We start from the raw sequence: 27,707 nt of genomic DNA, 5'->3' as shown, positions 1-27,707 counted from the left end.
ATGATCCAAGATGTTGGATGTCAAAATTTATGATCAAGGAGAACAGTCAACATTTTAACTTGAATATAACTCTTACGTGATGGTATGGAACTGCAGATAGTGAAGGGATCTCCACTGTAACCAGGCATACAGGTGCAAATGGGACTGTGATTGACAACATTGCACTGGGTGTTGAGTCCACAGGGTGCGGGACAAGGATTCACACATCTTTGATCATCACATGCTAGACGGTTGGGGCACTGGGAGGATGAAACGCACTCGGGACGGCAATTTGGTGGGGTGCCAATGTGATTCGACAAGCAAGTACATACTGCTTGGCCATTGTTATCAATACATCGGCTATTGGGTCCGCAGGGTGACGGATTACAGGGTTCTTTTGGTCTATCCAATTCGGCTGTGGGAAATAATGGTGGTTTTGGTTTTAGATGGACAATTATTCAGAAGGTGGTATTCAATTGTGGTAACTTACTGGTGTCGATGGGGGTACAGAATCTAAATGGATCACCGGTATATCCTCGGCTGCATGTACATGTGGGTGAGTGATTGATTGCATTGCATTCGGCATTTTGGCCACAGGCGCCGGGACAGGGGTCACGGCATTTTGACCTGATGCAACTCTGGTATGAAGGACAGTCAGAATCAATGGTACACTCAGGTCTACATCCCTCGTATGGGTTTCCAATGTAGTCGGGTAAACAGGTACATGAACCAGCGTTGTTGGATTCTTTACAGATGGCATTGGCACCACAGGGCGAGGGTACACAGGGCGCTAATGGCTTATCGGGCGTTGGTGGAACAACTAGAATAATTAGGAATAATTTTGACATTAATTTGTATTTGCCATGGATTATATGCATTTGTTATTTGAAGCATCATGCAACAGGCCTCACATGGTATTGTTGAACAGCCGGTGAACGGATCACCGGTGAATCCTGTCAGACAAACACACATTGGTGTATGGCTAACAACCCGACATTCCGTGTTGGAGCCACATGAGTTTGGACAGGGATCCCTACACTTCTGATTGACACACGCCTGATTGCTGGGACATTCCGAGTTACTGATGCATTCGGGACGGCAATTTGGTGGTGAACCGGTGTATTGGGGTTCACAGGAGCAGGATGGCGAGTCGTTAACGACTTGACACTGGGCGTAGGGACCGCAGGGTGATGGTTGGCAAGGGTTTACTGGTGACGGAGCAGGCACATCTTCTGCAGGAAATATCGCAATAACTTATAAATACGCCCTCAAACAGACTCACTTCACCAGAAATCGACTGATATTCTTACGTGTTACGGAGCAGTGGGTGAATGGGTCTCCGGTGTAGCGCTCAGGACATGAACATATAGGATTATGATTGATAACTTGGCACTGGGCATTACGACCACAAGTTCCACGACAAGGGTCTCGACATTTCTGATTGGTACACGCTTCATTTCTAGGACAGTCTGAGCTGACTAAACATTCGGGTCGACAAGTGGGTGGAGACCCTAAGAATTCAGGTGCGCAGGTACACACTGCCTGACCGTTTACCTCGCGGCAAATGCTGTTTGGACCGCAGGGAGATGGGGTGCAAGGTCTCATAGTTGCTAGAGCTAGGTTAAAACGTAAAAAAATTAGCGATTCTGAGAATATTCCGGAAGACTCAAACATCTGAAAGTATTCTCAAGTACCTATAACTGGTTGACATGACACTAACGCATTGCCAGCCATGCCCCGTAGACAACTGCACATCGGAATGTGATTGAACACATTGCATTGCGCATTTTGTCCGCATGTACCGGGACAAGGATCAATGCATTTATTCCTGATACAGGCTCTGTCCAAAGGACACTCGTTATTCAGAATACATTCAGGCCTGCACCCAACATTCGGGTCACCAATATACTCCGACAGACATGAGCAAATTCCGTTATGACATTGACTATTCGGACCACATGGTGACGGATTACAGGGATCTGTAGCAACTGGTTCACTAGGCGGCCTATACTGACATCCCGTGAATGCATCGCCGGTATAGCCTTCCAAACACGCACAAATAGGCACGTGATTGTGGACAGAACATACGGCATTCAAGCCACAAGAACCTGGACATGGGTCTCTACATTTTTGGTTGATACAGGCTAGATTACTCGAGCACTCAGAGTTAATGACACATTCCGGTCTACAGTTTGGTGGACTTCCTATGAAATTTTGAGAGCACGAGCAAACGGGATTGCCATTGGCATTGTAACACTGAGCGTTTGGACCGCAAGGTGATGGGATACACTGGTCTCGTGGTTGTTCTGAAACTTTCGGAGGTGCTGAAATCATATTTCGAAAGATTGAGAACATTTCTTAAACGTCACTTTCGTTCATGATGGAAAATATGTCTTACTCGGCGTTGGAAAGCACATGGTGAATGGATCACCGGTCAAACCAGGATTGCAACTGCAAATGGGGCTGTGATTGAGCACTCTGCATGTCGTTTGTTGGCCACATGGTGTGGGACAGGGATTCACACATTTCTGATTGACACAAGCACGATCAGAGGGGCATTCTGAACTGGTTGTACATTCTGGTCGGCATCCCGGTGGTCTACCATTGTACCCTGGTAAACACGAACAAACAGCTTGGCCATTGACATCGCGACATTGACTGAAAGGACCGCAAGGTGATGGACTGCATACATCAACATTTTCCCCTGGTGTTTCTACGAAAATTGAAACTTGTTGCATGAGAGGTCCTAGGATCATTTCTGTTGGAGTAATTTCATACACTCTTACGTTGGATGGGAGAACAGTATCTGAAAGGATCTCCACTGTACTGCGGAATGCAGAGACAATTGGGCAAATGATTGATGACTTGACAGTTCGCATTTTGTCCGCAAGTACCAGGACATGGATCGCGGCATTTCGAATTCATACACGCGAGATTCTGGGGACAATCGGAATTCAGAACGCATTCAGGTCTGCAGCCCTCGTAAGGATTTCCGACGTATCCTGGTGAGCAAGTACATGAGCCAGCATTATTTCTCTCTTCGCAAACTGCATTGGGGCCGCAAGGTGATGGTGAGCAGGGGTGTGTAGCGACTGGTTGCACGTCAACTGTAAATTAATGAGTCATAATTTCCATTTTAGAAAAGACAGAGTCTGACCGCTTTGTTTGGACCAAAACAATTTCAGAAAAGTGAATTAAGAAGAGAGATCAGACTACAAACGAAATAGGATTTAAAGAAAATCATCTTACATTGTTGTATTACACATTGGGTGAATGGGTCTCCCGTAAATCCCACTGGACACACACACATCGGAGTATGACTAACAACATGACAAGTGGCGAATTCACCGCAAGAGTTTGGACATGGATCTCTGCATTTCTGATTAATGCAAGCGAATTTACTGGGACATTCAGAATTGCTGATGCATTCTGGTCTGCAGTTGGGTGGCGAGCCAGTGAAATCAGGGAGACAAGAGCAAGAAGGTGAATCGTTGATCACTTGACACTGGGAGTTCGAGCCACATGGAGTTGGCTGACATGGGTCAATCGGAATCGATGGTCTCTCCGCTATAAAGGAAAATGCAGAGATTAAGTCGTAGATTCCTAAAATTTAGTCATTTCCTATGGAATTCTCATAATCTTACGTAGTCTTTGACACTGGAGGAAGGGATCGCCAGTGAGTCCTGGTGGACAACTGCAAATTGGATTATGATTGATAACGGTGCAGTCCGCCTGTCTTCCGCAAGCCCCAAGACATGGATTCCTACATTTCTGATTATCGCAGGCTTCATTCAGAGAACATTCTGATGATACAATACACTCTGGACGACAATTAGGCGGATTGCCAATGAAACCCGAAATGCAAGAACACGCAGCCTGGCCATTATTTTGTCGACATTGACTATTTGGTCCACACGGGGATGGGTTACAAGGATCGACAACGTCAGGAACTGGAATTCAATCATCGAAGTTATTGGACTCTGTAGGGCAATGATTATCAGGTTAATATGAACTATTTCACATACCACGAACAGGCGTACAAATGGCGAAAGCATTTCCAGTCATTCCTGCAGGACAATTGCACATGGGAATGTGATTAAACACATTGCACAAGGCATTTTGTCCGCAAGTTCCTTGACACGGATCTACGCATTTATTGTTTTTACAAGCAAGATTGAAGGCACAGTCAGTATTCATTACACATTCCGGACGACATCCTGAATAGGGATCACCCTGGTACTCAGGTAAACACGTGCAGATTCCATTATTGCAAGCGGAATTGGGGCCACAAGGTGTTGGATTGCAGGCATCCACCGGTGGGGCTTCCACTGGTGGTCTTAAAACACAATTTGAGAATGGATCCCCGGTGTATCCTTCTGGACAGGTACAGACGGAGTTGTGGTTGATGACAGTGCACAGAGCACTGATCCCACATGATCCTGGACAAGGATCTCCACATTTTCCTCTGATACAAGCTAAATTACTTGTACATTCAGAGTGGATCATACATTCTGGACGACAGTTCGGGGGACTTCCGACGAAGTTTGGTAGACACGAGCATGCAGATACCCCTTGGATGTTTCGACACTCTGAATTCGGGCCACAGGGTGACGGGATGCATGGATCTTGTTGAGTTGGTGGGGTTGGTGGAGATGCTAAACGACGAATGGAAGCATGAGAATTTACTTTTTTACACATTGTAGTTACGGAAATGATGGAATGTCATGAGGAACTCACGCGGCTGTGGGAAACACCTAGTGAACGGATCACCAGTGTATCCAGGGCTACAACTACACAATGGAGAATGATTGATGACGCGACAGTCAGAATTAATCCCACAAGATGATGGACAGGGATTGACACATTTTTGATTATCACAGGCTTGGTTCGTAGGACATTCCGAACTGGATACACATTCTGGTCTGCAGTTCGGTGGACTCCCAATGTAAGTGGGTGAACATGAGCAGACAGCAATGTTATTTATCTCCCTACATTGACTATTGGGGCCGCACTGAGCGACGGTGCAGGGGCGTGCACTATCTGGCGCGAAATCTAAATTCATACGATTATGAGAATAATACGGTGTAATTTCTAATTCATTTGAGTCATTGTGCTTACCATTTGACTCTTGTCTAGAGCAAAATCTGTAAGGATCACCTGTGAAAGTGGGAATACACGTGCAGAGAGCAATATGATTGACCACTTGACACTGCGCATTGCTTCCACAAGTCCCCAAACATGGATCGACACATTTTGAATTCACGCAGGCTCGATTCGACTGACAATCGGAATTGATCACACATTCCGGTCGACAACCCTCATACGGATTACCGAAATAACCAGTCTCACATATGCATGAACCCGCCTGATTTTTCTGTGTGCAGATAGCATTTGGCCCACACGGTGATGGTAAACAGGGATTGACACGTTCTGGGATATCTTGAACTGTAAATACAGGTCATAAATTTGTGTTTTCATGTTTTCCATTATTCTCTTCTGGATGTCAAGGACTTACGTGGCTTCTGAATGCACTGGATAAAGGGATCACCTGTGAATCCGGACTCACAGAAACATGTGGGCGTATGTGATACAACTCGGCATTGAGCATTCTGACCGCAAGAGTTGGGACAGGGATCGCGACATTTCTGATTCGTGCAGGCTAAGTTTAATGAACATTCGCTATTGCTGACGCACTCAGGACGGCAGTTTGGTGGACTTCCTGTGAACTCTGATTGACAGGAGCAGGATGGTGTGTCATCAATGACTTGGCATAGGGCGTTGGCGCCGCAGGGAGACGGTTGGCAGGGGTTGATTGGAGTTGGAGGAGTATCCGCTGTAACATTTGTCATTCAGTTATTGACTTAGCACAAAGAAACATCGTTTCTAGGGAAAAGTTCTTACGAATAATCTGGCATCTGACGAAAGGATCTCCCGAATATCTCGGCGGACATTGACAAATTGGATTATGACTAATGACTTCACAACGTGCACCAATGCCACACATTCCAACACATGGATTCTGGCATTTTTGGTTGATGCAAGCTTCACTTGGAGAGCAATCAGTACTGACTAAACACTCAGGACGGCAGTTGGGTGGGTTTCCGAGGAATCCAGGAACACAAGTGCACACTGAAATTCCATTTCTATCTCGGCACTGACTGTTTGGTCCGCAGGGGGATGGGTTGCAGGGTGAGGATGTGGATGGTATTTGCACAGGATTGCAGAATGCAAAGGCATTGCCTTGGAATCCCTGTGGGCAACTGCACATGGGAATGTGATTAATAACTTGGCATATGGCATTGCTGGCGCAAGTTCCCGGGCACGGGTCTCTGCATTTATTGTTCATGCAAGCTAGATCTCTCGAGCAATCTCCATTCAGGAGACACTCGGGTCTACATCCGATTGTCGGGTCACCGAAGAATTCAGGGAGGCAACTGCATAAGCCATTATCACATCTTGCATTCGGTCCACATGGGGATGGATTGCAGGGGTCGGTTTCAACTGGAGCTAACGGAATATAAATATTGATTATTCAGTTCAAAAGAGGAGTATTACAACTTCAGAGGCTAGACGGAATTCTTACATTCAGGTGGTCTGGGCTGACATGCTGTAAATGGATCACCAGTGAATCCTTCACGACACGTGCAAGCAGGTGTATGATTAACAACTGTGCACTGTGCATCAAACCCACAAGATCCTGGACACGGATCCCTACATCTTCCTCTAATACACGCTACATTGCTCCCGCAATCTTGATTGATAACACATTCCGGTCGGCAATTCGGTGGCGATCCAAAGTAATTTGGTTGACAGGTGCAAGAGGGTGTATTGCCAACTGGGCGGCAGATAGAATTAGGCCCGCAGGGTGAAGGAAGGCAGGGGTCTCTGGGGAAGTCGATGTCGCTTGGTGGTTTGGGAACTGTAATAACAGGGAATAAGTATTCTATAACATTGGACATTTATGAGGGGGGCAATGGCAGTACCTTCTAAGACGAAGCAACGAGTGAATGGATCTCCAGTATATCCATCATTACAGAAACATATGGGACTGTGATTGATAACCCTGCATGCAGCGTTTTGAGCACAAGTTCGAGGGCATGGATCAATACATTTCTGGTTCAAGCATGCACGGTTTGATGGGCAATCGGAGGAGACTGAGCACTCAGGGCGACAGGCTGGTGGAGATCCTGTGTAGTTGGGGAGGCAAGAACATACGGATTGTCCATTAACCTCACGGCATTGGCTGTAGGGACCACATGGTGATGGATTGCAAGGTTGCTGGGTCACAATTGCTGGACGAAGGGGAAAAAGATGAATTGATTATTTTCGAAATTCTGATAGGAGGAACTACTGAGAAGACTTTGAAGCCTTACGATCTCGAGGAGCTTCGCTACAGAATCTAGAAGGATCTCCTGTGAACCCTTGCAGACACGTGCAAATGGGAGCATGATTGACGACTTGACAAATTGCATTCGAACCACAAGTTCCTGGACAGGGGTCCATACACTTGGATCTAATACAAGCTCTGTTCGGAACGCAATCAGTGTTCACAGTGCACTCAGGTCTGCATCCTTCGTAAGGATTTCCGAAATAATCGGGAAGACATGAGCATGATCCTGCAGAATTTTGCTCTTTGCATACGGCATTTGCACCGCAGGGAGTTGGTTCGCAAGGTGAAGTTATCGGTTCATCTAAGGAATGAAGAGATTGATCAAGATTATCTGTGATATGCAACAGTGATACGGAGCTACGGAATAAAACGGACAGTCCTTAGCCATCCTCATCTTCAGACCGAAGTCCCATTTGGATGAGTCATTTTCAGGCATGAAAAAATATCTTAAAAATGGAGAAAAAATCGGAGAATTTCACTCCGCTTTTCTTGAGTCATTGACGGTTAACGACGGTCCGTTTTACCCTACTCTTTCCTTGTCTTAAAATTCCTTACTCTGGACTGGATTGCATTGAACAAAAGGATCTCCTGTGAACCCATTGTCACAATGACACATCGGAGTGTGTGAGAACACCCGACATACTGCGTTGATTCCACACGATCCCGGACATGGGTCTTTGCACTTCTGATTTACACAGGCAAGCCTATTATCGCACTCGCTATTGCCAATACACTCAGGACGGCAATTGGGAGGACTGCCTGAGAATTCCGGAAGACAAGAACACGAAGGTGATTTATTAACAATTTGACATTGTGAATTCGGCCCACATGGCGATGGGACGCAGAGATTGATCGGTTCAGCTGATATTGATGATGCTGCAATACAAAGTAGATTCATGATGGATCTGATGTTGTTGAAACCAAAGAATTCTTTGAATAGAAGACTTACGAAGAGGGGTACACGCAGTGAATGGATTTCCCGTCAAGCCCTCTCGACACGTGCATATGGCGTTATGATTAATCACTGAACATTCGGCGCGCAATCCGCAGGATCCAAGACAGGGATTCTGACATCTCTGATTGATACAGGCTTCTGATGGTGGACAATCTGTGCTGACGATACATTCAGGTCTGCAAGTCGGGGGGCTTCCTACATAGGTCTCTACACATTTACAGACTGCGTGGCCATTGACATTTTGACAGTGGCTGTACGGTCCACAGGGTGAAGGGTTGCATGGATTCGTGATCACTTCATCTGGACGGAACAAATAAATGATATTTCGCACTTGGTCGACGCCGAAGAATTTTTTCGTGATGTGACATTTTAAAGGAACATTACCCCGCATTGGTGAACACTCAATAAATGCATTTCCGATCATTTCAGGTGGACAACTGCACATAGCAATGTGATTAGTAGCAATACAAAGTGCATTAACACCACACATTCCTATGCAAACGTCCTTGCATTTATTATTATTGCATGCCTTATCCCTGGGGCAGTCCTCATTGATAGTGCACTCTGGCCTACATCCGATATTAGGATCTCCCTGATATTCAGGTATACAGCTGCATGTGCCAGATCGACAGATAGTGTTTGCTCCACAAGGTGACGGATTGCAAGGGTCGGTAGGCGATGGTGGCGTCTCCGCTGCAAGGGATTGTTGGAAATGAAATATGGGAAACATGGTATAATTGTCAAAATTTTTGAAGATTCTCACCAGGTGTTGGTGCACAGCGCGTGAAGGGATCTCCTGTGAACCTTTCTGGGCACGAACAAGTCGGCGTATGATTGATAACCGAGCATTGAGCGTCGATTCCACAAGATCCGGGGCATGGATCCCGGCATTTTTCTCGCATGCAAGCGAGATTGCTCGGGCATTCTGGGTTTATCGTACACTCTGGTCGACAATTTGGTGGTGATCCTAAGTAACCTTGCTCACAGGTGCATGATGGATTTCCATTCACATCTCGACATTGGGAGAATGGACCGCAAGGGGTGGGAACACAAGGGTTTTGCGGGACTGGTGGTGATGGTGGTGGTCCTACAAATCAATCAAAACATTGAAGAAAACGGGTATGTGAAAGTGCTTCCATATTTTGATTGTTGATCATGTACTGACGTGGTATAGGGAAGCATGCCACAAATGCATCTCCAGTGAATTCCTGCCGGCAGCTGCATATCGGGCTGTGATTGATCACCCTACAATCGGCATTGTTTCCACAATGATTTGGGCAGGGATCCACACATTTCTGATTGATACATGCACGATTTGTCGAGCATTCTGAGCTAACAACACACTCCGGACGGCATCCTGGGGGACTGCCGATGTAATTCAGCTGACATGAACAGACGGGTTGGCCGTTGACAGGTCTGCAAGCGCTATTGGGACCGCATGGCGAGGGTCTGCATGGGTCGGTGGGCTGGGAAACTGAAGAATTCATACGGCATGAGATCAAAGTCAAGCAAAAGCGAATTTTTTGAAGGAATTACGGTATTTTACCATCAGCATCAGGTATTCTTGAACAGTAACGATATGGATCTCCCGAATATGTCATAATGCATGTGCATATTGGGGCATGATTTATAACTTGACAGATGGCATTCTTTGCACAAGTTCCTGGACAAGGATCCACGCATTTTGACCTGACACAGGCTTTATTTGGTACGCAGTCAGAATGAACTGAACACTCAGGTCGACAACCTTCGTATGGATTCCCAAAGTAGTCGGTTAAACAAGAACAGGAGCCGGCGTTATTTCGTTCTTTACATACGGCATTCGCCCCGCAAGGGGAGGGGACACAAGGCTGAGGTTTCTCGGCTGGGGTATCTGAAAAAACGCCTGAAATAACGTCTGTTGGATATTTCACTGAGGATATTAAGTCGATCTACTGTTGAATGAGATCTCTCCAACGAATAAATTCATTGAACTACAACTAATGTTGACAACTCACATTGTTGAGGGGAGCATTGAGTGAACGGATCACCCGTAAAACCAACGAAACAGGCGCACATCGGGGTATGACCGACAACTCTACACTCTGCGTTCGCCCCACATGCCCCAGGACAAGGGTCCTTACACTTCTGATTGATACAAGCTTGATGCGACGTACATTCTCCATTGCTGGTGCACTCGGGCCGACAGTTTGGTGGAGAACCGACAAATTCTGGATTGCAAGAGCACGATGGGGAGTCGTTGGTCACTTGACATTGGGTGTTTGGACCGCAGGGGGATGGATGGCAAGGGTCAGTTGGTGCTGCTGGTGCTTCAGCTGAATAAAATAGAATTATGATGAAATTTTCGGGAAAAAATGAGTGGGCATTTCATCAGGTAGATTGTGTCTTACAGATTTTGATGCATCGAAGGAAAGGATCACCAGTGAAGATCGGTGGACAACTGCAAATGGGATTATGATTGATAACTTGACAGCTAGCTCCAATGCCACATATCCCAGGGCAAGGATCCCGACATTTCTGATTGTAGCAAGTTTCAGTGGGTGGACAATCAGTGCTGACGATACATTCGGGTCGACACGTCGGTGGATTTCCAAGAAATCCAGGAACACAGGTGCAAACAGCTTGCCCGTTCACTTCACGGCAACGGGAATTGGGACCGCATGGCGATGGGTCACAAGGGGTTTCCACTGTAGGTTCTATTCATAATGTCATGGTTAATATATTCATCATGAGAAGAATAACAACGAGGATGGCGACAATATAAGTGCTATCCTGATTGTTAAATTTGGTCTTACTCTGATGGAAAGTACCTCTAATGATCTGACAAGAGAAGAAAGCGTTTCCAGACGTTCCTGCGGGGCAAGAACACATTGGGATGTGGTTGTAGACATTGCAGAGGGCGTTTTGGGCACATGTGCCTGGACAAGGATCTCTACATTTATTTCGCATGCAAGCTTGCGCTTGCTGGCAATCTGTGTTCAAAACACATTCTGGTCGACATCCAGTCAATGGATCTCCAGTATATTCTGGTAGACAAGTGCAGATTCCATCTCTGCATTGAGTATTAGATCCACATGGCGATGGATTGCAAGGATCTTTTGGCACTGGTACAGATGCTGTATAAAAATCAAATTTAGAGGAAACAATCTAACGAAGGGAGAATGAAATTCAGAAGGAATATTCCAGATCTTACGGGCTGGTGACTTCGGGAAACAACTGGTGAAGGGATCACCAGTGTAACCTTCGAAACAAGAACAAATTGGGGTGTGATTCACAACTGCACACTGCGCTTGAACTCCACAGGACCCCGGACAAGGATCTCTGCATTTGGAATTCATGCAGGCATTGTTACTAGGGCAATCAGAATTGATGGTACATTCTGGCCGACAATTGGGTGGACTTCCTAGGAAGTTTTGAGAGCATGAACATGATGGTAATCCTCCAATCTCACGACAATCAGAGTTGGGCCCGCATGGAGAGGGCAAACAAGGATTTTGCGGGACCTGGGGTGCGGCTTCTAAAAAAAATTGAAATGAGTTATGACTTTCACTCGAACACTCGTATCAATCAACTCACGTATCATTGCGGTACACATAGTGAAGGGATTTCCAGTGAATCCATTCCTGCAAGAGCAGATGGGGTTGTGATTCCGAACTACACATTCAGTGTTTCTTCCGCAAGGTGTTGGGCAGGGATTCACACATTTTCTGTTGACACATGCGAGATTTTGGGCGCATTCGGAGCTGCTAGTGCATTCCGGACGACATGCTGGTGGAGTTCCAATGTATTCTTGAAGGCATGAACAAACGGCTTGTTCATTTACCACACGGCATTGGCTGTTCGGTCCACAAGGTGTTGGTGAACACGGTTCGGTTACCGTTGGTTCTGCCGTCTGAACAACTGAACAGTATCGGAAGGGATCTCCAGTGTATCCATTCATACAACTACACGATGGCGAGTGATTTATCACTTGACATTGGGCATTCGGAGCGCAAGTTCCAAGACAGGGATCTCTGCATTTGGAATTTATGCAGGCAAGGTGGGGTGCACAGTCCGAACTCATGATACATTCGGGTCTACAACCTTCATAAGGATTTCCGATATATTCCGGACGACAGCTACAAGAACCAGCGCCATTCCGATCTTTGCAGACAGCGTTGGCACCACAGGGTGAAGGTGTACAGGGATTCGTCGGTGTAGAGGGTAGATCTATGGGGAAATAGAAGTGGTAATGACATGATCTCAATATTCTAGAGAATAAGGTCAATTAGTTGATTTTGCTTACAAGGTGCTGACATGCACTGGGTGAAGGGATCTCCGGTAAACCCACTAGGACACATACACATCGCGGTATGACTGACCACACGACATTCGGCGTTTACTGCACAGGAGCCAACACAGGGGTCCCTACATTTACTATTAATACAAGCTAAATGACTAGAACATTCACTGTTACTGCTGCACTCGGGGCGACAGTTTGGTGGACTTCCGATAAACTGAGGTAGACAAGAACAAGATGGTGAATCGTTGAATACTTGGCATTGGGCGTTTGGTCCACATGGAGACGGTTGGCAAGGATTCTGGGGAACTGGAGGCGTGGGTGCTACAAGCGAAGAATTCAATATTATCTTTTATGAAATTCGTTACTTCATGGTCAAGTTGACTTTAAACTTACGTGCATCTCGACACACAGCGAACGGATCTCCAGTCATTCCTGACGGACAACTACATATAGGATTATGGTTAATGACTTGACAGTTGGCTGCAAAGCCACAACTGCCTAAACACGGATTGATACATTTCTGGTTTGTGCAAGCTTCACTACGCGAACAATCAGAGTTTATTGTACACTCGGGTCTGCATGTTGGGGGTGCACCTAAGTAACCTTGGACACAGGAGCAAACTGCTTGGCCATTGCTCTCTCTACAACGACTGTTCGGTCCACAGGGCGATGGGGTACAGGATGATTTGTTGTCAACTGCTGGTTCTGGATTGGATAGAATTTGTTGTGAGTGAATTTGGACGCGTTTTCCTGATATTATCATATATTTCTCCATGTGTTTTCCGAATGTATAATTGTAAATGTATGTCTCTTTTTCAATGTAAAGATCTTTTTATCCTATTCTAATAAAACCACCCACATAGTTTCAATCGGTGTTGTGTCATTCATCCTAAAGAATTGACAATATTTCGGAAAGACTTGGAGATAATAATTACCTCTAGCTGGTGTACAAGTTACAAATGCATTGCCAGACATTCCCACCGGACAACTGCACATTGGAATATGATTGAAAACATTGCAGACAGCATTCTGACCACAGATACCCGGACAGGGATCAACACATTTGTTCCTCATACAAGCACGATCCATCAGGCAATCTGAATTCAAAACGCATTCTGGTCGACAACCAGTGTATGGATCACCTTGATACTCGGGTAGACAGGAGCATTGACCATTTCTACATTGGGCATTGGATCCACATGGGGAAGGATTACAAGGATCCCTCGCGATGTCATCACTCGCTAATAAAGGATATAAATTCGTTTATTGGATTTTCAAGGATTGAAATGAAAATCTATGTGAATTCTTACGTGGTAAGGGCCGAGGGACACAATTAGTGAATGCATCGCCGGTATATCCATCGAGACAGCTGCACACTGGGGTATGATTGATGACAGTGCATTCTGCGAATAGGCCACAGGATCCTGGACAAGGGTCCCTACACTTTTGATTTATACAGGCCTGATTACTGGCGCAGTCTGACTGTATGGTACATTCAGGACGACAATTTGGCGGGCTTCCGTTGAAATTTGGTAAGCAAGAGCACGATGGAGTTCCACCGATATCTCGACATTGGGCGTTGGGGCCGCAGGGTGAGGGCACACAAGGGTTCGATGGTGGTAATGGCATAGGCTCTGAAAAATAATAATCTAACTATCTCGTTCTGCATTGGTCTTCATCTTTCATCTCTTACTTGGCTCAGGGTAACATCGGGTAAATGGATTTCCAGTGAACGATGGTCCACAGCTGCAAATGGGACTGTGATTGATGACTTTGCATTCAGTATTGATTCCACATGATCCGGGACAGGGATTGATGCATTTCTGATTGACACATGCTTGATCCAATGGGCATTCAGAGCTAACTGTACATTCAGGACGACATGCTGGTGGACTTCCAATATACTGGGGCTGACAGGAACACACGGCTTGTTCATTTATGACACGGCATTGGCTATTTGGTCCGCAAGGAGAAGGCTGACAGAGGTCACGTGGAGTTTCTGCGGAAGATTCATCAGATGACATGTCTATTTTCGATTTTGCTATTTGGTCTAGGGGAAAAAAGTTACCATCAGCTTCCTTGAAGTTGCAGAAACGGAAGGGATCCCCAGTGTAACCGCTCGAGCAAGTACAACTTGGTAAATGATTGATCACTTGGCATTCAGCATTCTGAGCGCAAGTGCCCGGACAAGGGTCCTGACACTTGGAACGAATGCAAGCGAGGTTGGAAGGACAATCTGAATTCATAACACACTCGGGTCTGCAGCCTTCATAAGGATTTCCTATGTAATCTGGAAGGCATACACAAGAGCCAGCAGAATTCTGCTCTTTGCAGATTGCATTGGCTCCACAGGGAGATGGATTACATGGTGATACGGGTGTCATATCGAGAGCTGAAAGATTGACATTGATCATAGATGCATATTTTCACGGAGGAGTTACTTGGTAGGGAATGGAAATGGGTCTTACGTTTTTGCTCAAAGCACTGGGTGAAAGGATCACCAGAGAACCCACTCGGACAAACACAATTGGGCGTGTGACTCACAACACGACACTCCGCGTTAATAGCACAAGATCCAACACAAGGATCTTTACACTTCTGATTGATACAGGCTAAAGAATTGGAACATTCACTATTGCTAATGCACTCAGGGCGACAGTTCGGTGGAGATCCAGTGAATTCGGGTAGGCAAGAGCAGGATGGAGAGTCGTTGAATACTTGGCATTGGGCGTTAGGACCACAGGGGGACGGTTGGCAGGGGTTTTCAGGTGTTGGACGAATGGCAGCTGTAATTTAATATTAAATAAATGTCTTGTTATTTTTTTAATAATATTCTTCCGACGATTCAAGGGATCTTACGTTGTTCTTGACATGCTGTGAAGGGATCTCCTATCATTCCTGATGGGCAACTACATATTGGATTGTGATTGATAACTTGACAGGTGGCTCTGAACCCACAAGTCCCCAAACAAGGGTCAATGCATTTCTGATTGCTGCATGCCTGGTTCAAAGGACATTCTGAAGCAATCGCGCATTCGGGCCGGCAAGTCGGCGGACTTCCAAGGAAGCCAGGGACACAGGTACACACGGCTTGATCATTCACTGGACGACAACGACTGTTTGGACCACAAGGTGAAGGGTTGCAAGGGTCTGTATTCACAGGTTCTATATCGCGATGGAAGGAAAACAATCCGAAAATTAGGGAAAGTTGCGTGTCAATCTGGGGAAATGAAATAATAAGGTATAAAGAATAATACCTCTCACAAAATCACAAGCAACAAATGCATTTCCACTCATACCAACGGGACAACTGCACATAGGAATGTGATTGTACACATTACAGATTGCACTGCGTCCACAGGTATTGGGGCATGGATCAATGCATTTATTTCTCGAGCAGGCACGATTCTGTGGGCAATCAGAGTTGGTGACACACTCGGGTCGACATCCGGAATAGGGATCACCATTGTATTCCGGTAGACATGTACAGATACCGTCACGGCATTGGGCATTTGCTCCACATGGAGAAGGATTACACAGATCTGTATTTTGTGGTGGAACTAAAAAAATATTATTGACATAAGAGGAAAAATTAGGTGCACAATGATTTCTAAATCCGAAAAATTCATTGTTAGGGTTCTTACGGGTCGTTGGTACAAGATTACATATGCTGAAGGGATCTCCAGAGTACCCGTCTGGACAATTACACGATGAAATATGATTGTGGACAGTACAAAGGGCAGAAATACCGCAAGAGCCTTGACAAGGATCACGGCATCTTTCGTTATAGCAGGCGAGATTCATTGGGCAGTCGGAATTGATACGACACTCTGGTCTACAATTGGGTGGTGATCCTTGGTAGTTAATGCGGCAAGAGCAAGACGGGTATCCACCAACATTGCGACATTCCGAGTACAATCCACAAGGGTTTGGTACACAGGGATCTTGAGGCACCACTGGATCTCGTTGTGGGACAACTGAAATAATTCTTGACTAGTTAAATAATCTCTCACGATAATTGATTGCTAGGGATGAATTCTTACAAGGTATATCGAAACATCTCGTGAAAGGATCCCCAGTGAAACCAGGATTACAGGTGCAAATTGGACTGTGATTGAGTACTCGACACTGGGTATTAATTCCACATGGTTGTGGACACGGTGAGGTACATTTGAGAGACATACAGGCTAGGTTTTGCAGGCATTGACTGTTGGAAACACATTCTGGTCGGCAATTGGGTGGGTTTCCGATATAATCAGGTAGGCAGGAGCAGACTACGTGGCCGTCAACATTTCTACATTGGCTGTTGGGTCCACAGGGTGATGGTGAGCAAGGTTCAGATTCCACAGGAGCTAAGGGTAAGGTTCAAGAATGGAATCATTGAGTACTGAGGTAATTACGAGTAAATGATAGATATAGTTTTTCATAGTGTGATTGGAAAAGATTAGGGCTTACAAAAGAGGACACAGTTTCTGAATGCATCTCCGGTAAATCCTGGATTGCAACTACAAGATGGCAGGTGATTGATGACAGCACACTGGGCATTAAGTCCACAAGCACCTGGGCAGGGATCCTTACATTTAGAATTGGAACAGGCCAGGTGGGGGAGACAATCGGAATTCTGAAGGCACTCAGGTCTGCAGGCTTCATAGGGATCTCCTATATAATCCGGTGGACAGGAGCATGATCCAGCTCCATTGGATTCACGACATATTGCATTGGGACCACATGGTGATGGTGAACAGGGGTTCCTTATTTCGGGCGCTACAGGAGGGAAGGTTCTTGCTCATTAATTTCGGGTTAAATTATGCTTTGTTGTAAGTCGTGTGAGAATACTTCTTTCTTTCTGGGCGTAGCTCGTGCTGTGCACGTGTTTAGGCATGGCGTAACTATTTTTTTCTTAATAATCGTAAAATTCATTGCAGCTGGTTCTTGTGCTTGCGTTAATGGCGGGATTAAGGTCATGGGGGTTATTACGCTTTGCGGGTGATTTAAAACGAGTGGTCCTAAAACTAATGATGAATGAGCGCTTGAGGGTGCAGTTCTAGGGATTTATTTCGGCTGGGCTTATATGGGTTAATTGCTAGTTATAACGCTTTTGTTCTAGGCGATAATTTATGGCGGAACATAATAATGAGCCCATATTGAGGGCTCCGCCACCACTTTTGGCAAGTCTTCAGGGTAAGAAGACGGGTTAATCGCTTAAGGGATAATCAGGCGTGTGTCATTTCGAAATACGCATGAGAATAACTTCTTAGTGCTACTACTTGATCGCTTATTTGTGGGATACATGTAACTGTGAGCTTAGTCAATCACGTATGAAGCAGCGATTCATTTGGCAAGCTTCTGATAAAATTATAATGAATAAGCACTTACCTTCCAAACAACCACCGAGCATTCTAGTTTCATGCATTGATAAAAATGAACCCATAATGAAATTTCTCACTCACCCTTCGGCGCCGGAATACAGTTGCTGAATGGATCACCAGTGAAGCCTTCTGAGCAGGAACATACAGCATGATGATTCACTACCGTACAACGTGCACCTATACCGCACAGACCCGCACACGGATCGCGACACTTTTGTTGTATACAAGCGAGATGTGACGCGCACTCCGGATTTATTGTACATTCGGGACGACAATTAGGCGGTGAACCGATATAATTTTGTGAACAAGAGCACGCGGGACTCTCGCCGCGCACGTTACATTCGGAATTCGGACCGCATGGGGATGGCAAGCACGGATTCACAGGCGGTGGAAGCTCCTCATCTGGAAAAATATGAATATTCGTGAGTACCAAGAGAAAGCGACGGAATTATCTGTAGAACAACGGTATTTACCTCTTCGAAGATAGCATCTAGTGAAGGGGTCGCCCGTGAAGTTCTCCAAGCAGCTGCAGATTGGATTATGATTGACAACCTGACATTTGGCATTCTGTCCACATGTCCCTGGACACGGATCTTGACACTTGTTGTTCAAACAAGCTTGAGTCAAACCACATTCTGCACTGACAACGCACTCTGGTCTGCAGCCCGGGGGACTTCCAATGAAACCAGCTTGACAAGAGCACACAGCGTGATTATCAACAACTCTACACAAACTATTTGGTCCACATGGTGATGGTGAACATGGCTGTGTCGGTGTAACAATCGGAGTTATTGGTCGACATGCTGAGAATGCATTGCCAGTTGTTCCCGGTGGACAGCTGCACGTTGGAATGTGATTGATGACATCGCAACGTGCATCAGTACCACATGTTCCTATACAAGGATCAACACATCGTTGATTTATACAAGTTTTAGTACGTGAACATTCAGAGTTAATAGTACACTCGGGTCTGCAGGATGAGTAGGGATCACCGATGTATTCCGGTAGGCAGGTACATTGCCCAGCATCGCAACGGGCATTGGCACCGCAGGGTGATGGATTGCATGGGTCTTCAGGTACTCGTGGCTGTTCAACTACTCTTGTGCAAAGTGAGAATGGGTCACCCGTAAAGCCTTGACGGCACAGGCACGTTGGGATGTGGTTCTGGACACTGCATTCAGCGTCCTGACCACAGGATCCAATACATGGGTCACGACATTTTTCCGATATACAAGCTTGATTAGATGGACAGTCAGTATTAACGACACATTCAGGTCGGCAGTTTGGTGGGGATCCAACATAATTCTTCAGACACGAACAGGCTATTTGATCTCCAATTGGTCGGCATTCAGCATTGAGTCCGCAGGGATTGGGGAGACATGGGTCACTGGGTCTTGGAGTTGGAGGTTCGTAATCTTGTTCGTGACAACGGGTGAAGGGATCTCCAGTGGTGCCTGATCGGCAGCTACACAGCGGATTGTGATTAATGACACGACAATCGGCGCCCATGCCGCATGTGCCAGGACATGGGTCAGTACATTTGTATTTATGACAAGCACGATTCTGTGGACATTCAGAATTGACAACGCATTCTGGACGACAATTCGGTGGTGTTCCCTGATAATTGGGTTGACAGGTACAAACGGCCTGATCATTTATGGCACGACAAAGACTATTAGGACCACATGGTGATGGGTTGCAAGGATCTTGAGATGGAGTTGGTGGTAATGGTTCTTCAACTCTACATGAGGTGAAAGGATTGCCGACGAAACCTGGCATACAGGTGCACGTGGGGATGTGATTGACTACAGAACACTGGGCGTTGGTGCCGCAGATGCCTGGGCAGGGATCACCGCATTTATTTCTGATGCAGGCCCTATTCGTTGGGCAATCAGAACTCAAAATACACTCTGGCTGGCAGCCTTCATACGGATTCCCGTGATAATCCTCTATGCAAACACAAGCTCCTGCATTATCTCGTTGCTGACAGATGGCATTAGGTCCACATGGTGATGGCTCACATGGATTGATTGACTCTTGTTTCTCAGTAACACATTGAACAAACGGATTCCCTGTGAATCCACTAATGCAGGTGCAAGTGACTGCGTGATTGATGACTCGGCATTCAGCGAAATCTCCGCAACTACCTGGACAGGGATCAACGCATTTAGAATTGACGCAAGCTTTGTTTGATGGACAATCGGGATTGATGACGCACTCGGGCCGACAAGATGGCGGAGCTCCAATGTAATTTGGAAGACATGAACAAGCTGGCACGCCATTATTGTCTTGACACAATGCATTTGGTCCGCATGGTCGTGAATCGCAAGGATTTTCGTTCTCCTTGGGACCTGGTAATAGCGGTATATCATAGCAGTTCCTGAAAGGATCACCAGTTTGACCTGGTGAACAGCTGCAGATCGGAGAGTGATTGATGACTTCACAGCGAGCATTGAGTCCACACGAACCCAGACAGGGATCTGTGCACTTGTTGTTAACACACGCACGAGTCGGAGCACATTCAGAACTGACGATGCACTCAAGACGACATGTGGGCGGTGCGCCTAGATATCCTGGTAAACAAGAGCACACAGCACGACTGTCAACATCTCGACACTGGGAGTTGGATCCACAGGGTGATGGATTGCAAGGATCACGTTTGTCGTCTGGTCGTATGGGCTGAAGTTTGCAGCTGACGAAAGGATCTCCAACGAATCCTTGCAGACATGAGCAGACAGGAATGTGATTAACAACATCACATTCAGCGTTCTGACCACATCTTCCGGGGCAGGGGTCTTGACATTTATTCCGCAAGCAAGATTTATCCCTCGGGCACTCGGAATTGAGGACACATTCGGGTCTGCAACCTTCGAATGGATTACCGAGATATTCCGGTGAGCATTCGCAATCTCCTGCGCGGCAAATAGCATTGGGACCACAAGGTGAAGGATTGCACAAGTCTTTGGGACGTGGAGGTTCCGTCGATGCTGGCACGAGAGAACACTCCGCAAATGGATCACCAGTGAAGCCTTCCATACATGTACAGACGGGAATATGATTCAACACATGACATAAAGCGTTAAATCCACAAGATCCTGTGCATGGATCTTGACAACGTTGATTCACACAAGCAAGATGACTCGGGCACTCCGAGCTTAGGGTGCATTCAGGTCTGCAGTTGGGTGGTACTCCGATGTAATTGGGTTGACAGGAACAAGCTGGTGTTCCAAAAACCATCTGACATTGGGAATTCGGGCCACATGGTGAGGGTTCACAAGAGGGCGGTCGTTCTGTCGTTGTCATGGGTTCTTCTTGAGGTGAACATGCTGAGAACGGATCCCCAGTGAATCCAATAGGACACGTACATATGGGGCTGTGATTCTTGACACTGCATTGAGCTCGAACTCCACAAGTATTTGGACAGGGATCTTGGCATTTTTTGTTGATACATGCGAGATGATTCGGACATTCGGCGGAGACAATGCACTCGGGTCGACAATTGGGAGGTATACCACTGTAGTCGGGTAGACAAGTGCAGACGGCTTGACCATTGACAGTCCTGCATTTGCTGTTTGGACCGCAGGGGGAAGGTGAGCATGGGTCTTCAGGTACAGGTATCTCCTTCGGTTCTAAATTACAGGAGAAGAATGGATCTCCAGTGTAACCTGGTGGGCACGAACACCTCGGCACGTGATTGTCAACATTACAGACAGCAAGTGTTGCGCAAGTTCCAGGACAAGGATCTGTGCATTTGAATCCGACACAAGCTAAGTGAGGTGCACAATCATCGTTCACCTCGCATTCACGGTAGCATCCCCTCGCAGTATCATAAGGATCACCAATAAACTCCTGTGGACAAGCACAAGCCCCCGCACCATTTCGCTCTCGACACTGAGCATTAGGTCCACAGGGATTCGGTGAACATGGATTCTGATCTTCTGAAGGTATGTGCGGAGAACATTGAATGCTTGGATCGCCTGTGAAAGCATCTGGACATGAACACACTGGCAGGTGATTCAGAACCGAACATCTTGCTAATTCACCACAAGCCCCTTGACATGGATTCTTACAGCGTTGATTGATGCAAGCGACATTCGTCGGGCATTCAGAATTATTTGTACACTCGGGTCGGCAGTTCGGTGGCCGTCCGATGTATTCTGGTGAGCAAGAACAGGCTGGCTGAGATCCGATGACCCGGCACTGGGAATTTTGACCGCAGGGATTCGGTGAACAAGGATCCACAGGTTCTCTTGGTTCTGACGGTGTGACTTCGCTCTTGGAGCAGTAACTGAATGGATCTCCAGTGTAACCAGCAGCACATGTGCAGATCGGACTGTGATTTACCACTAGACACTTGGTGTTCTCCCCGCAAGCTGATTGACACGGATTCACACATTTATTGTTGACACATGATTTGCTCCTCGAACATTCTGAACTGATTGTGCATTGGGGTCTGCACGTAGGTGGAGTGCCAATGAATCCAGTCTTACAAGAGCAGACAGCATGATCATTCAGAACTCGACAATTGCTGTTTGCTCCACACGGTGATGGTTGACAAGGATCTATTATTGGAGATTTGGTTGCTGGTGGAATTACTTCACAAGCCGTTGTGGGATCACCTGTATATCCAGCTGCACATGTGCATGATGGCGCGTGATTGACAACACGACAAGATGCATTTGGCCCGCAAACACCGGCGCATGGATTGATGCATTTGTTGTTCAAACAGGCTTTAGTCCTTCCGCATTCACTGTTCGTGACACATTCGGGTCTGCAGCCGATGTAGGGGTCTCCAAAGTATTCGGGCAAGCATGTGCATGATCCCGCGCCGTTTCTCTCATTACAAACAGCATTAGCTCCACATGGTGATGGGCTGCAGGGTGTTCTTGGAGCTTCAGTTGTCGTAGGTTCATATGGTTGCAGTCTACATTCTACGAATGGATTGCCTGTGTACCCTGGATTACAATTGCAGATGGGATTGTGTTTGATGACATTACAGAAGGTGTTGACTCCGCAGGAATTCGGACACGGGTCTGTGCACTGTTCGTTCTGGCAGGCAAGATTACCGGGGCATTCTTCATTGATAACACATTCCGGTCGGCAGTTTGGAGTGCGTCCGATGTAATTTGGCAAGCAAGAGCAGGCAGGAAAGCCATCAATAACACGGCATTGAGAATTGGGTCCGCATGGAGACGGCACACACGGGTTATCATCATTATTTGGTCGTGGCATTGGCACTTGCCGTTCTTCAAGACAGCCGGAAAATGGATCCCCAGTGTAGCCAGATACACAACTGCATACAGGATTGTGATTTATGACTTGACAATTGGCATTAATACCGCAAGTACCAGAACATGGATCTTCACATTTCTGGCTGATACAGGCTTTATTCTGTGGACAATCAGCGCTGATGACGCATTCAGGTCTACAGGTTGGTGGACTACCGATGTAGTTTTGTTGGCAAGAGCAAACAGCATGGAAATCAATGACTCGACAGTTGCTATAAGGACCACAGGGCGAGGGTTCACATGGGTCACCTGGAGCTGGCTGGGGCTGATCCTGACGAATATAACACGTAGTCAATGGATTTCCTGTGTAACCGTCGAAACAACTGCATGATGGCTGATGATTGAACACTTGGCATTGGGCATTCAGTCCGCAGGCCCCTTGGCAGGGGTCCTTGCACTTATTATTAATACATGCTCTAGAATGAGGGCAGTCAGAATTTTGAACACATTCTGGTCGGCAGCCTTGGTAAGGATCACCGAAGTAATCTGGCAGGCATGTGCAAGATCCAGCTCCATTTCTCTCGTTACAAATGGCATTCGAGCCACATGGTGATGGATTGCAGGGCTCACTCGGCGGTTCTACAGGAGGCATGGGTTTAAGATTGCACGCTGAAAAAGGATCACCTTCGTATCCATCCTGACATTGACAAATCGGACGATGATTTCTCGTAATACAATTGGCATTTATGCCACAAGAACCGATGCAGGGATCTGAACAGGAGTTTTGAACACAAGCGAGGTAATTCGGGCAGTCTTGATTGATGAGACACTCTGGTCGGCAGTTTGGTGGTGCCCCGAACATACCAGTCGAGCAAGAACACACGGGACGATCTTTCTGAACACGACATTGAGAATTTGGTCCACAGGGGGAAGGAACACATGGATTCGTAGGTTCTACTTTAGGCGCTTCAGCACAATGGACGAAGGGATCACCCTCGTAATTGTCAGGACAACTGCATATGGGATTGTGATTAGTGACTTGACAGAGGGCGTTCAAGCCACAGATGTCCTGACAAGGATCACTGCATTTCTGACCGATACAAGCAAGATGGGGTGCACATTCAGAACTTACGAGACATTCTGGACGGCAGGACGGCGGCTGTCCGTGGTATCCTGGGCTGCATGAGCAGACAGCTCGTTCATTCACTACCCGACAGATACTATATGGTCCACATGGCGATGGAGCACAAGGATTCTGCGGTGGCCCAGGAGTCTTCTCAATTTTACAACTTACGAATGGATCTCCAGAGAATCCCCGCAAGCATGAGCAAGTTGGAATGTGATTGGACACCTCACACTGAGCATTGAATCCACAGATTCCAGGACATGGGTCCCTGCAGTGTTGATTGAGACATGCCAGGTGATTATCGCAATCGGAGTTGATCATGCATTCGGGTCTACACCCTCCAGCATAAGGATTACCAATGTACGGGGGTATGCAGGAGCACTTGGCAGCTCCCTTTACAACATTACATAGAGCATTATTGCCACAAGGTGATGGAGAGCAGGGATCTTCAGGTTCAGGTGGCTGTTCAATCACTCTGGTACATCCGACGAATGCATCGCCCTCAAAACCAAGTTTGCAAGAGCAGTATGGTGTGTGATTGATAACCATACACTCAGAGTTAGGTCCACAACTGTGAGGACACGGCTGAATGCATTTATTAGCAATGCATGCTTCATTGATGGAACATTCCTGACTGATGAGACATTCCGGACGACAATTCGGAGGACTTCCGATGAATGTACTTTGACACGAACAAACGGGTCTTCCCATCTTTATCTGACAAAGGGAATTCGGCCCGCATGGTGACGGATGACATGGTGACACCGGCTGAGGGTCCTCCTTTGCCAATGGGGCGCATTCAGTGAAGGGGTTTCCTTCGTAATTAGCTGGACAACTGCATACTGGATTATGATTTATGACTACACACAGCGCATTGTGTCCGCAAATTCCATTGCATGGGTTGACACACTTGTTATTTATGCAGGCTTGTATCTGGAGGCAATCAGAGCTCACGATGCACTCTGGACTACAGAACGGTGGGCTTCCTCGATACTCAGGCTGACATGAGCAAGATGCATAACCGTTTTGCGAGACGAGGCATCTACTGTAAGGACCGCAAGGGGATGGATCACAAGGGTTTGATGGTCTCGGAATAACTCCTGTATGTGGATAACAATGAATGAATGGATCTCCAGACATGCTCTCTGGGCAGTAGCAAACAGGATTATGATTAACGCTGTCACACAGAGCACCGCTGCCACATGCTCCAGCACACGGATCTATACATTTGTGATTCACGCAGGCAGTATTCAGAGCGCAATCAGAATTTTGTAGACATTCGAGATGACAGGCGATGAATGGATTCCCCAGAAAGCCTTCAAGACATTCACAAGTGATCGCTCCTTGCTTCTCTCTGCAGACAGCATTGGCACCACATTGTGATACACTGCAAGCATCTCGGTGATCGTCTTCAGGGATACAGCCTTGATATGGATTTCCAAAGAGTCCAATTGGGCATGTGCACACAGGCTCGTGCCAGATGACTTCGCAATTGGCGTTGATTCCGCAAGACCCTAGACAAGGATCAGCGCATTTCCATCCAATGCAGGCGTGATCGAAGGGACAATCGCTATTGCTAAGGCACTCAGGTCTACATCCAGCATTATAAGTATCACAACCACCGCACATTGCCACTTTGTCATTGTATGTCTCGCAGTAGTCGTATTGTCCGCATGGAGAAGGTTGACAAGGCAGTGTTATATTGGACTGAGGAGGTATCGTAATGGTTGGCTTTCTCGAACACATGATAAAGGGATTACCGAAGTAGTTCCTGTGGCAAACGCAAGTTGCTGTATGATAAGACACTCGGCACTCTGCATTGACCCCACAGACATTTCCCAAAGCGCATGGACTAGTGCATTTCATGTTGATACAGGCTTTGTCATTCGGACAGTCAGAGTTGATGGTACATTCTGGAAGACATCCTGTCTGAGGATCACCCAAAAAGTCGGGCAAACACGAACAAACAGCTCGATCTTGCATAACACGACAGAATGTATTCTGCCCGCAGGGATTTGGATAGCAGGGTGTCTGCGGTGGTGTTGGATCCATCGGTTCACAGCACCTGTACATGGGGTTCCCGAAGAGACCCTCACGACAAAAGCAGACTGGGTGATGCAACTCAACTCGGCAATTCGCGTTGACACCGCAAGCACCGAGGCATGGGTTTTGACATGTGTGTCCGATACAGGCTAGCGATAGCAGACAATCGTCGTCTTTTGTGCATTCAAAACTATCGCATCCAGATGGACTTGTTGGATCACCAGAGGTACCTGGTACGCACTCGCAGATTGCTTGACCTGAATCTGTGATACGACATATGGCATTTCGACCGCAAGGACTCGGTTGGCAAGGGCTCGATGGGGGCTGATGACACCCAGCGTAAGGATCACCAATGAATCCATATCTACAATAACATTGCTCACGATTTTCGGAGATGTAACAATCGGCATTAGCACCGCAGGGGCCTGGTTGGCAAAGAGGGATAATTGCGACTTCTGTGCAACTCTTGTAAGCATTTCCAATGGTATTATCAGGGCAATAGCACGGTGGTTGACGGATGGCATCACATATGGCTCCATGACCGCATGGATTTGGCTCGCAAGGATTAACTTGCTCTACACAACCACGAATGGTGTTTGGAGACTCGATAAATCCAGGAAGACAGGTGCATTTGGCAAGGCCTTTCCCGCGAATACTACATCTTGTATTCGGGCCACAGGGCGATGGATCGCACGGGTTCTCCGGTAATATGCAAAGTGTGTTAGGAGGATTGCCTTCGTAACCCGGTAAGCAGAAACACTTGACTTGGCCATTGACAACGCGACATCCAGAGTTAACACCGCAAGGATTTCCTTGGCATTTATCGCCTTCAGGAATACAATGTTCGAATGGATTACCAGTCATACCTTTTGGACAGAAGCAGATGGGATCACCATTGTCAATCTCACATAATGCGTCGAAACCACATGGATTTGGGACACATGGATTACGCCCGGTGATGGCTTCACAAGCGACCTGAGGATTGCCTTCTGTACCTGGTGGACATCTGCAGTGGGCAACGTGATTCTCCGCGTAACATTCAGCATTCTCACCACAACTGTCTTCTGCACAGGGATTTATGCAGCGACGGTTCAAGCGGTCGCAGTACTTGTTGGGGGGACAATCTTCGTTGTATTGGCAGACGTCACCACCAATCAACACTGAAATCATGGAATTATTAATTCATTAGAGGGAATGATGTGACTCCCATTGCGAGTACCGCTCACGACACAAAATTTCTTGTTGCCAATCGGCATCTATGGGATATATTTTTGAATACTACTAATTTTTTCATTTATATTCCACAGATTATTAACCGCAGAATAAAAATTCGCC

General features: G+C 46.7%; 1 protein-coding gene across 1 annotated transcript in view; it reads right to left on the bottom strand.

Annotated features, from left to right (window-relative positions):
• Positions 1–27,707, bottom strand: part of LOC107044541 — a 75,709-nt gene that overhangs the window by 19,497 nt on the left and 28,505 nt on the right. Inside the window, exons 23-63 of the mRNA XM_029126562.1 lie at positions 18,420–27,532; positions 18,057–18,369; positions 17,062–17,370; positions 16,650–16,958; positions 16,251–16,583; positions 15,864–16,166; positions 15,454–15,771; positions 15,075–15,380; positions 14,300–14,998; positions 13,917–14,240; positions 13,542–13,847; positions 13,000–13,302; positions 12,610–12,912; positions 11,883–12,533; positions 11,518–11,841; positions 11,135–11,440; positions 10,715–11,020; positions 10,322–10,639; positions 9,871–10,197; positions 9,490–9,798; positions 9,072–9,411; positions 8,691–9,010; positions 8,319–8,624; positions 7,925–8,230; positions 7,353–7,700; positions 6,963–7,271; positions 6,563–6,898; positions 5,881–6,486; positions 5,495–5,812; positions 5,098–5,424; positions 4,717–5,031; positions 4,005–4,634; positions 3,624–3,929; positions 3,229–3,546; positions 2,760–3,086; positions 2,378–2,683; positions 1,674–2,303; positions 1,278–1,595; positions 891–1,187; positions 470–799; positions 77–394 (exon numbers count right to left, since the gene is read on the bottom strand). Coding sequence (XP_028982395.1) covers positions 77–394; positions 470–799; positions 891–1,187; positions 1,278–1,595; positions 1,674–2,303; positions 2,378–2,683; positions 2,760–3,086; positions 3,229–3,546; positions 3,624–3,929; positions 4,005–4,634; positions 4,717–5,031; positions 5,098–5,424; positions 5,495–5,812; positions 5,881–6,486; positions 6,563–6,898; positions 6,963–7,271; positions 7,353–7,700; positions 7,925–8,230; positions 8,319–8,624; positions 8,691–9,010; positions 9,072–9,411; positions 9,490–9,798; positions 9,871–10,197; positions 10,322–10,639; positions 10,715–11,020; positions 11,135–11,440; positions 11,518–11,841; positions 11,883–12,533; positions 12,610–12,912; positions 13,000–13,302; positions 13,542–13,847; positions 13,917–14,240; positions 14,300–14,998; positions 15,075–15,380; positions 15,454–15,771; positions 15,864–16,166; positions 16,251–16,583; positions 16,650–16,958; positions 17,062–17,370; positions 18,057–18,369; positions 18,420–27,532 — 23,391 coding nt within the window. The remainder of the gene's footprint in view (positions 1–76; positions 395–469; positions 800–890; positions 1,188–1,277; positions 1,596–1,673; positions 2,304–2,377; positions 2,684–2,759; positions 3,087–3,228; positions 3,547–3,623; positions 3,930–4,004; positions 4,635–4,716; positions 5,032–5,097; positions 5,425–5,494; positions 5,813–5,880; positions 6,487–6,562; positions 6,899–6,962; positions 7,272–7,352; positions 7,701–7,924; positions 8,231–8,318; positions 8,625–8,690; positions 9,011–9,071; positions 9,412–9,489; positions 9,799–9,870; positions 10,198–10,321; positions 10,640–10,714; positions 11,021–11,134; positions 11,441–11,517; positions 11,842–11,882; positions 12,534–12,609; positions 12,913–12,999; positions 13,303–13,541; positions 13,848–13,916; positions 14,241–14,299; positions 14,999–15,074; positions 15,381–15,453; positions 15,772–15,863; positions 16,167–16,250; positions 16,584–16,649; positions 16,959–17,061; positions 17,371–18,056; positions 18,370–18,419; positions 27,533–27,707) is intronic.

This window comes from Diachasma alloeum, unplaced genomic scaffold (genome assembly GCF_001412515.2).
Source record: "Diachasma alloeum isolate Michigan unplaced genomic scaffold, Dall2.0 Dall_scaffold_00760, whole genome shotgun sequence".
Lineage (NCBI taxonomy): Eukaryota > Metazoa > Arthropoda > Insecta > Hymenoptera > Braconidae > Diachasma > Diachasma alloeum.
This window is presented reverse-complemented; position numbering and strand designations above follow the sequence as displayed.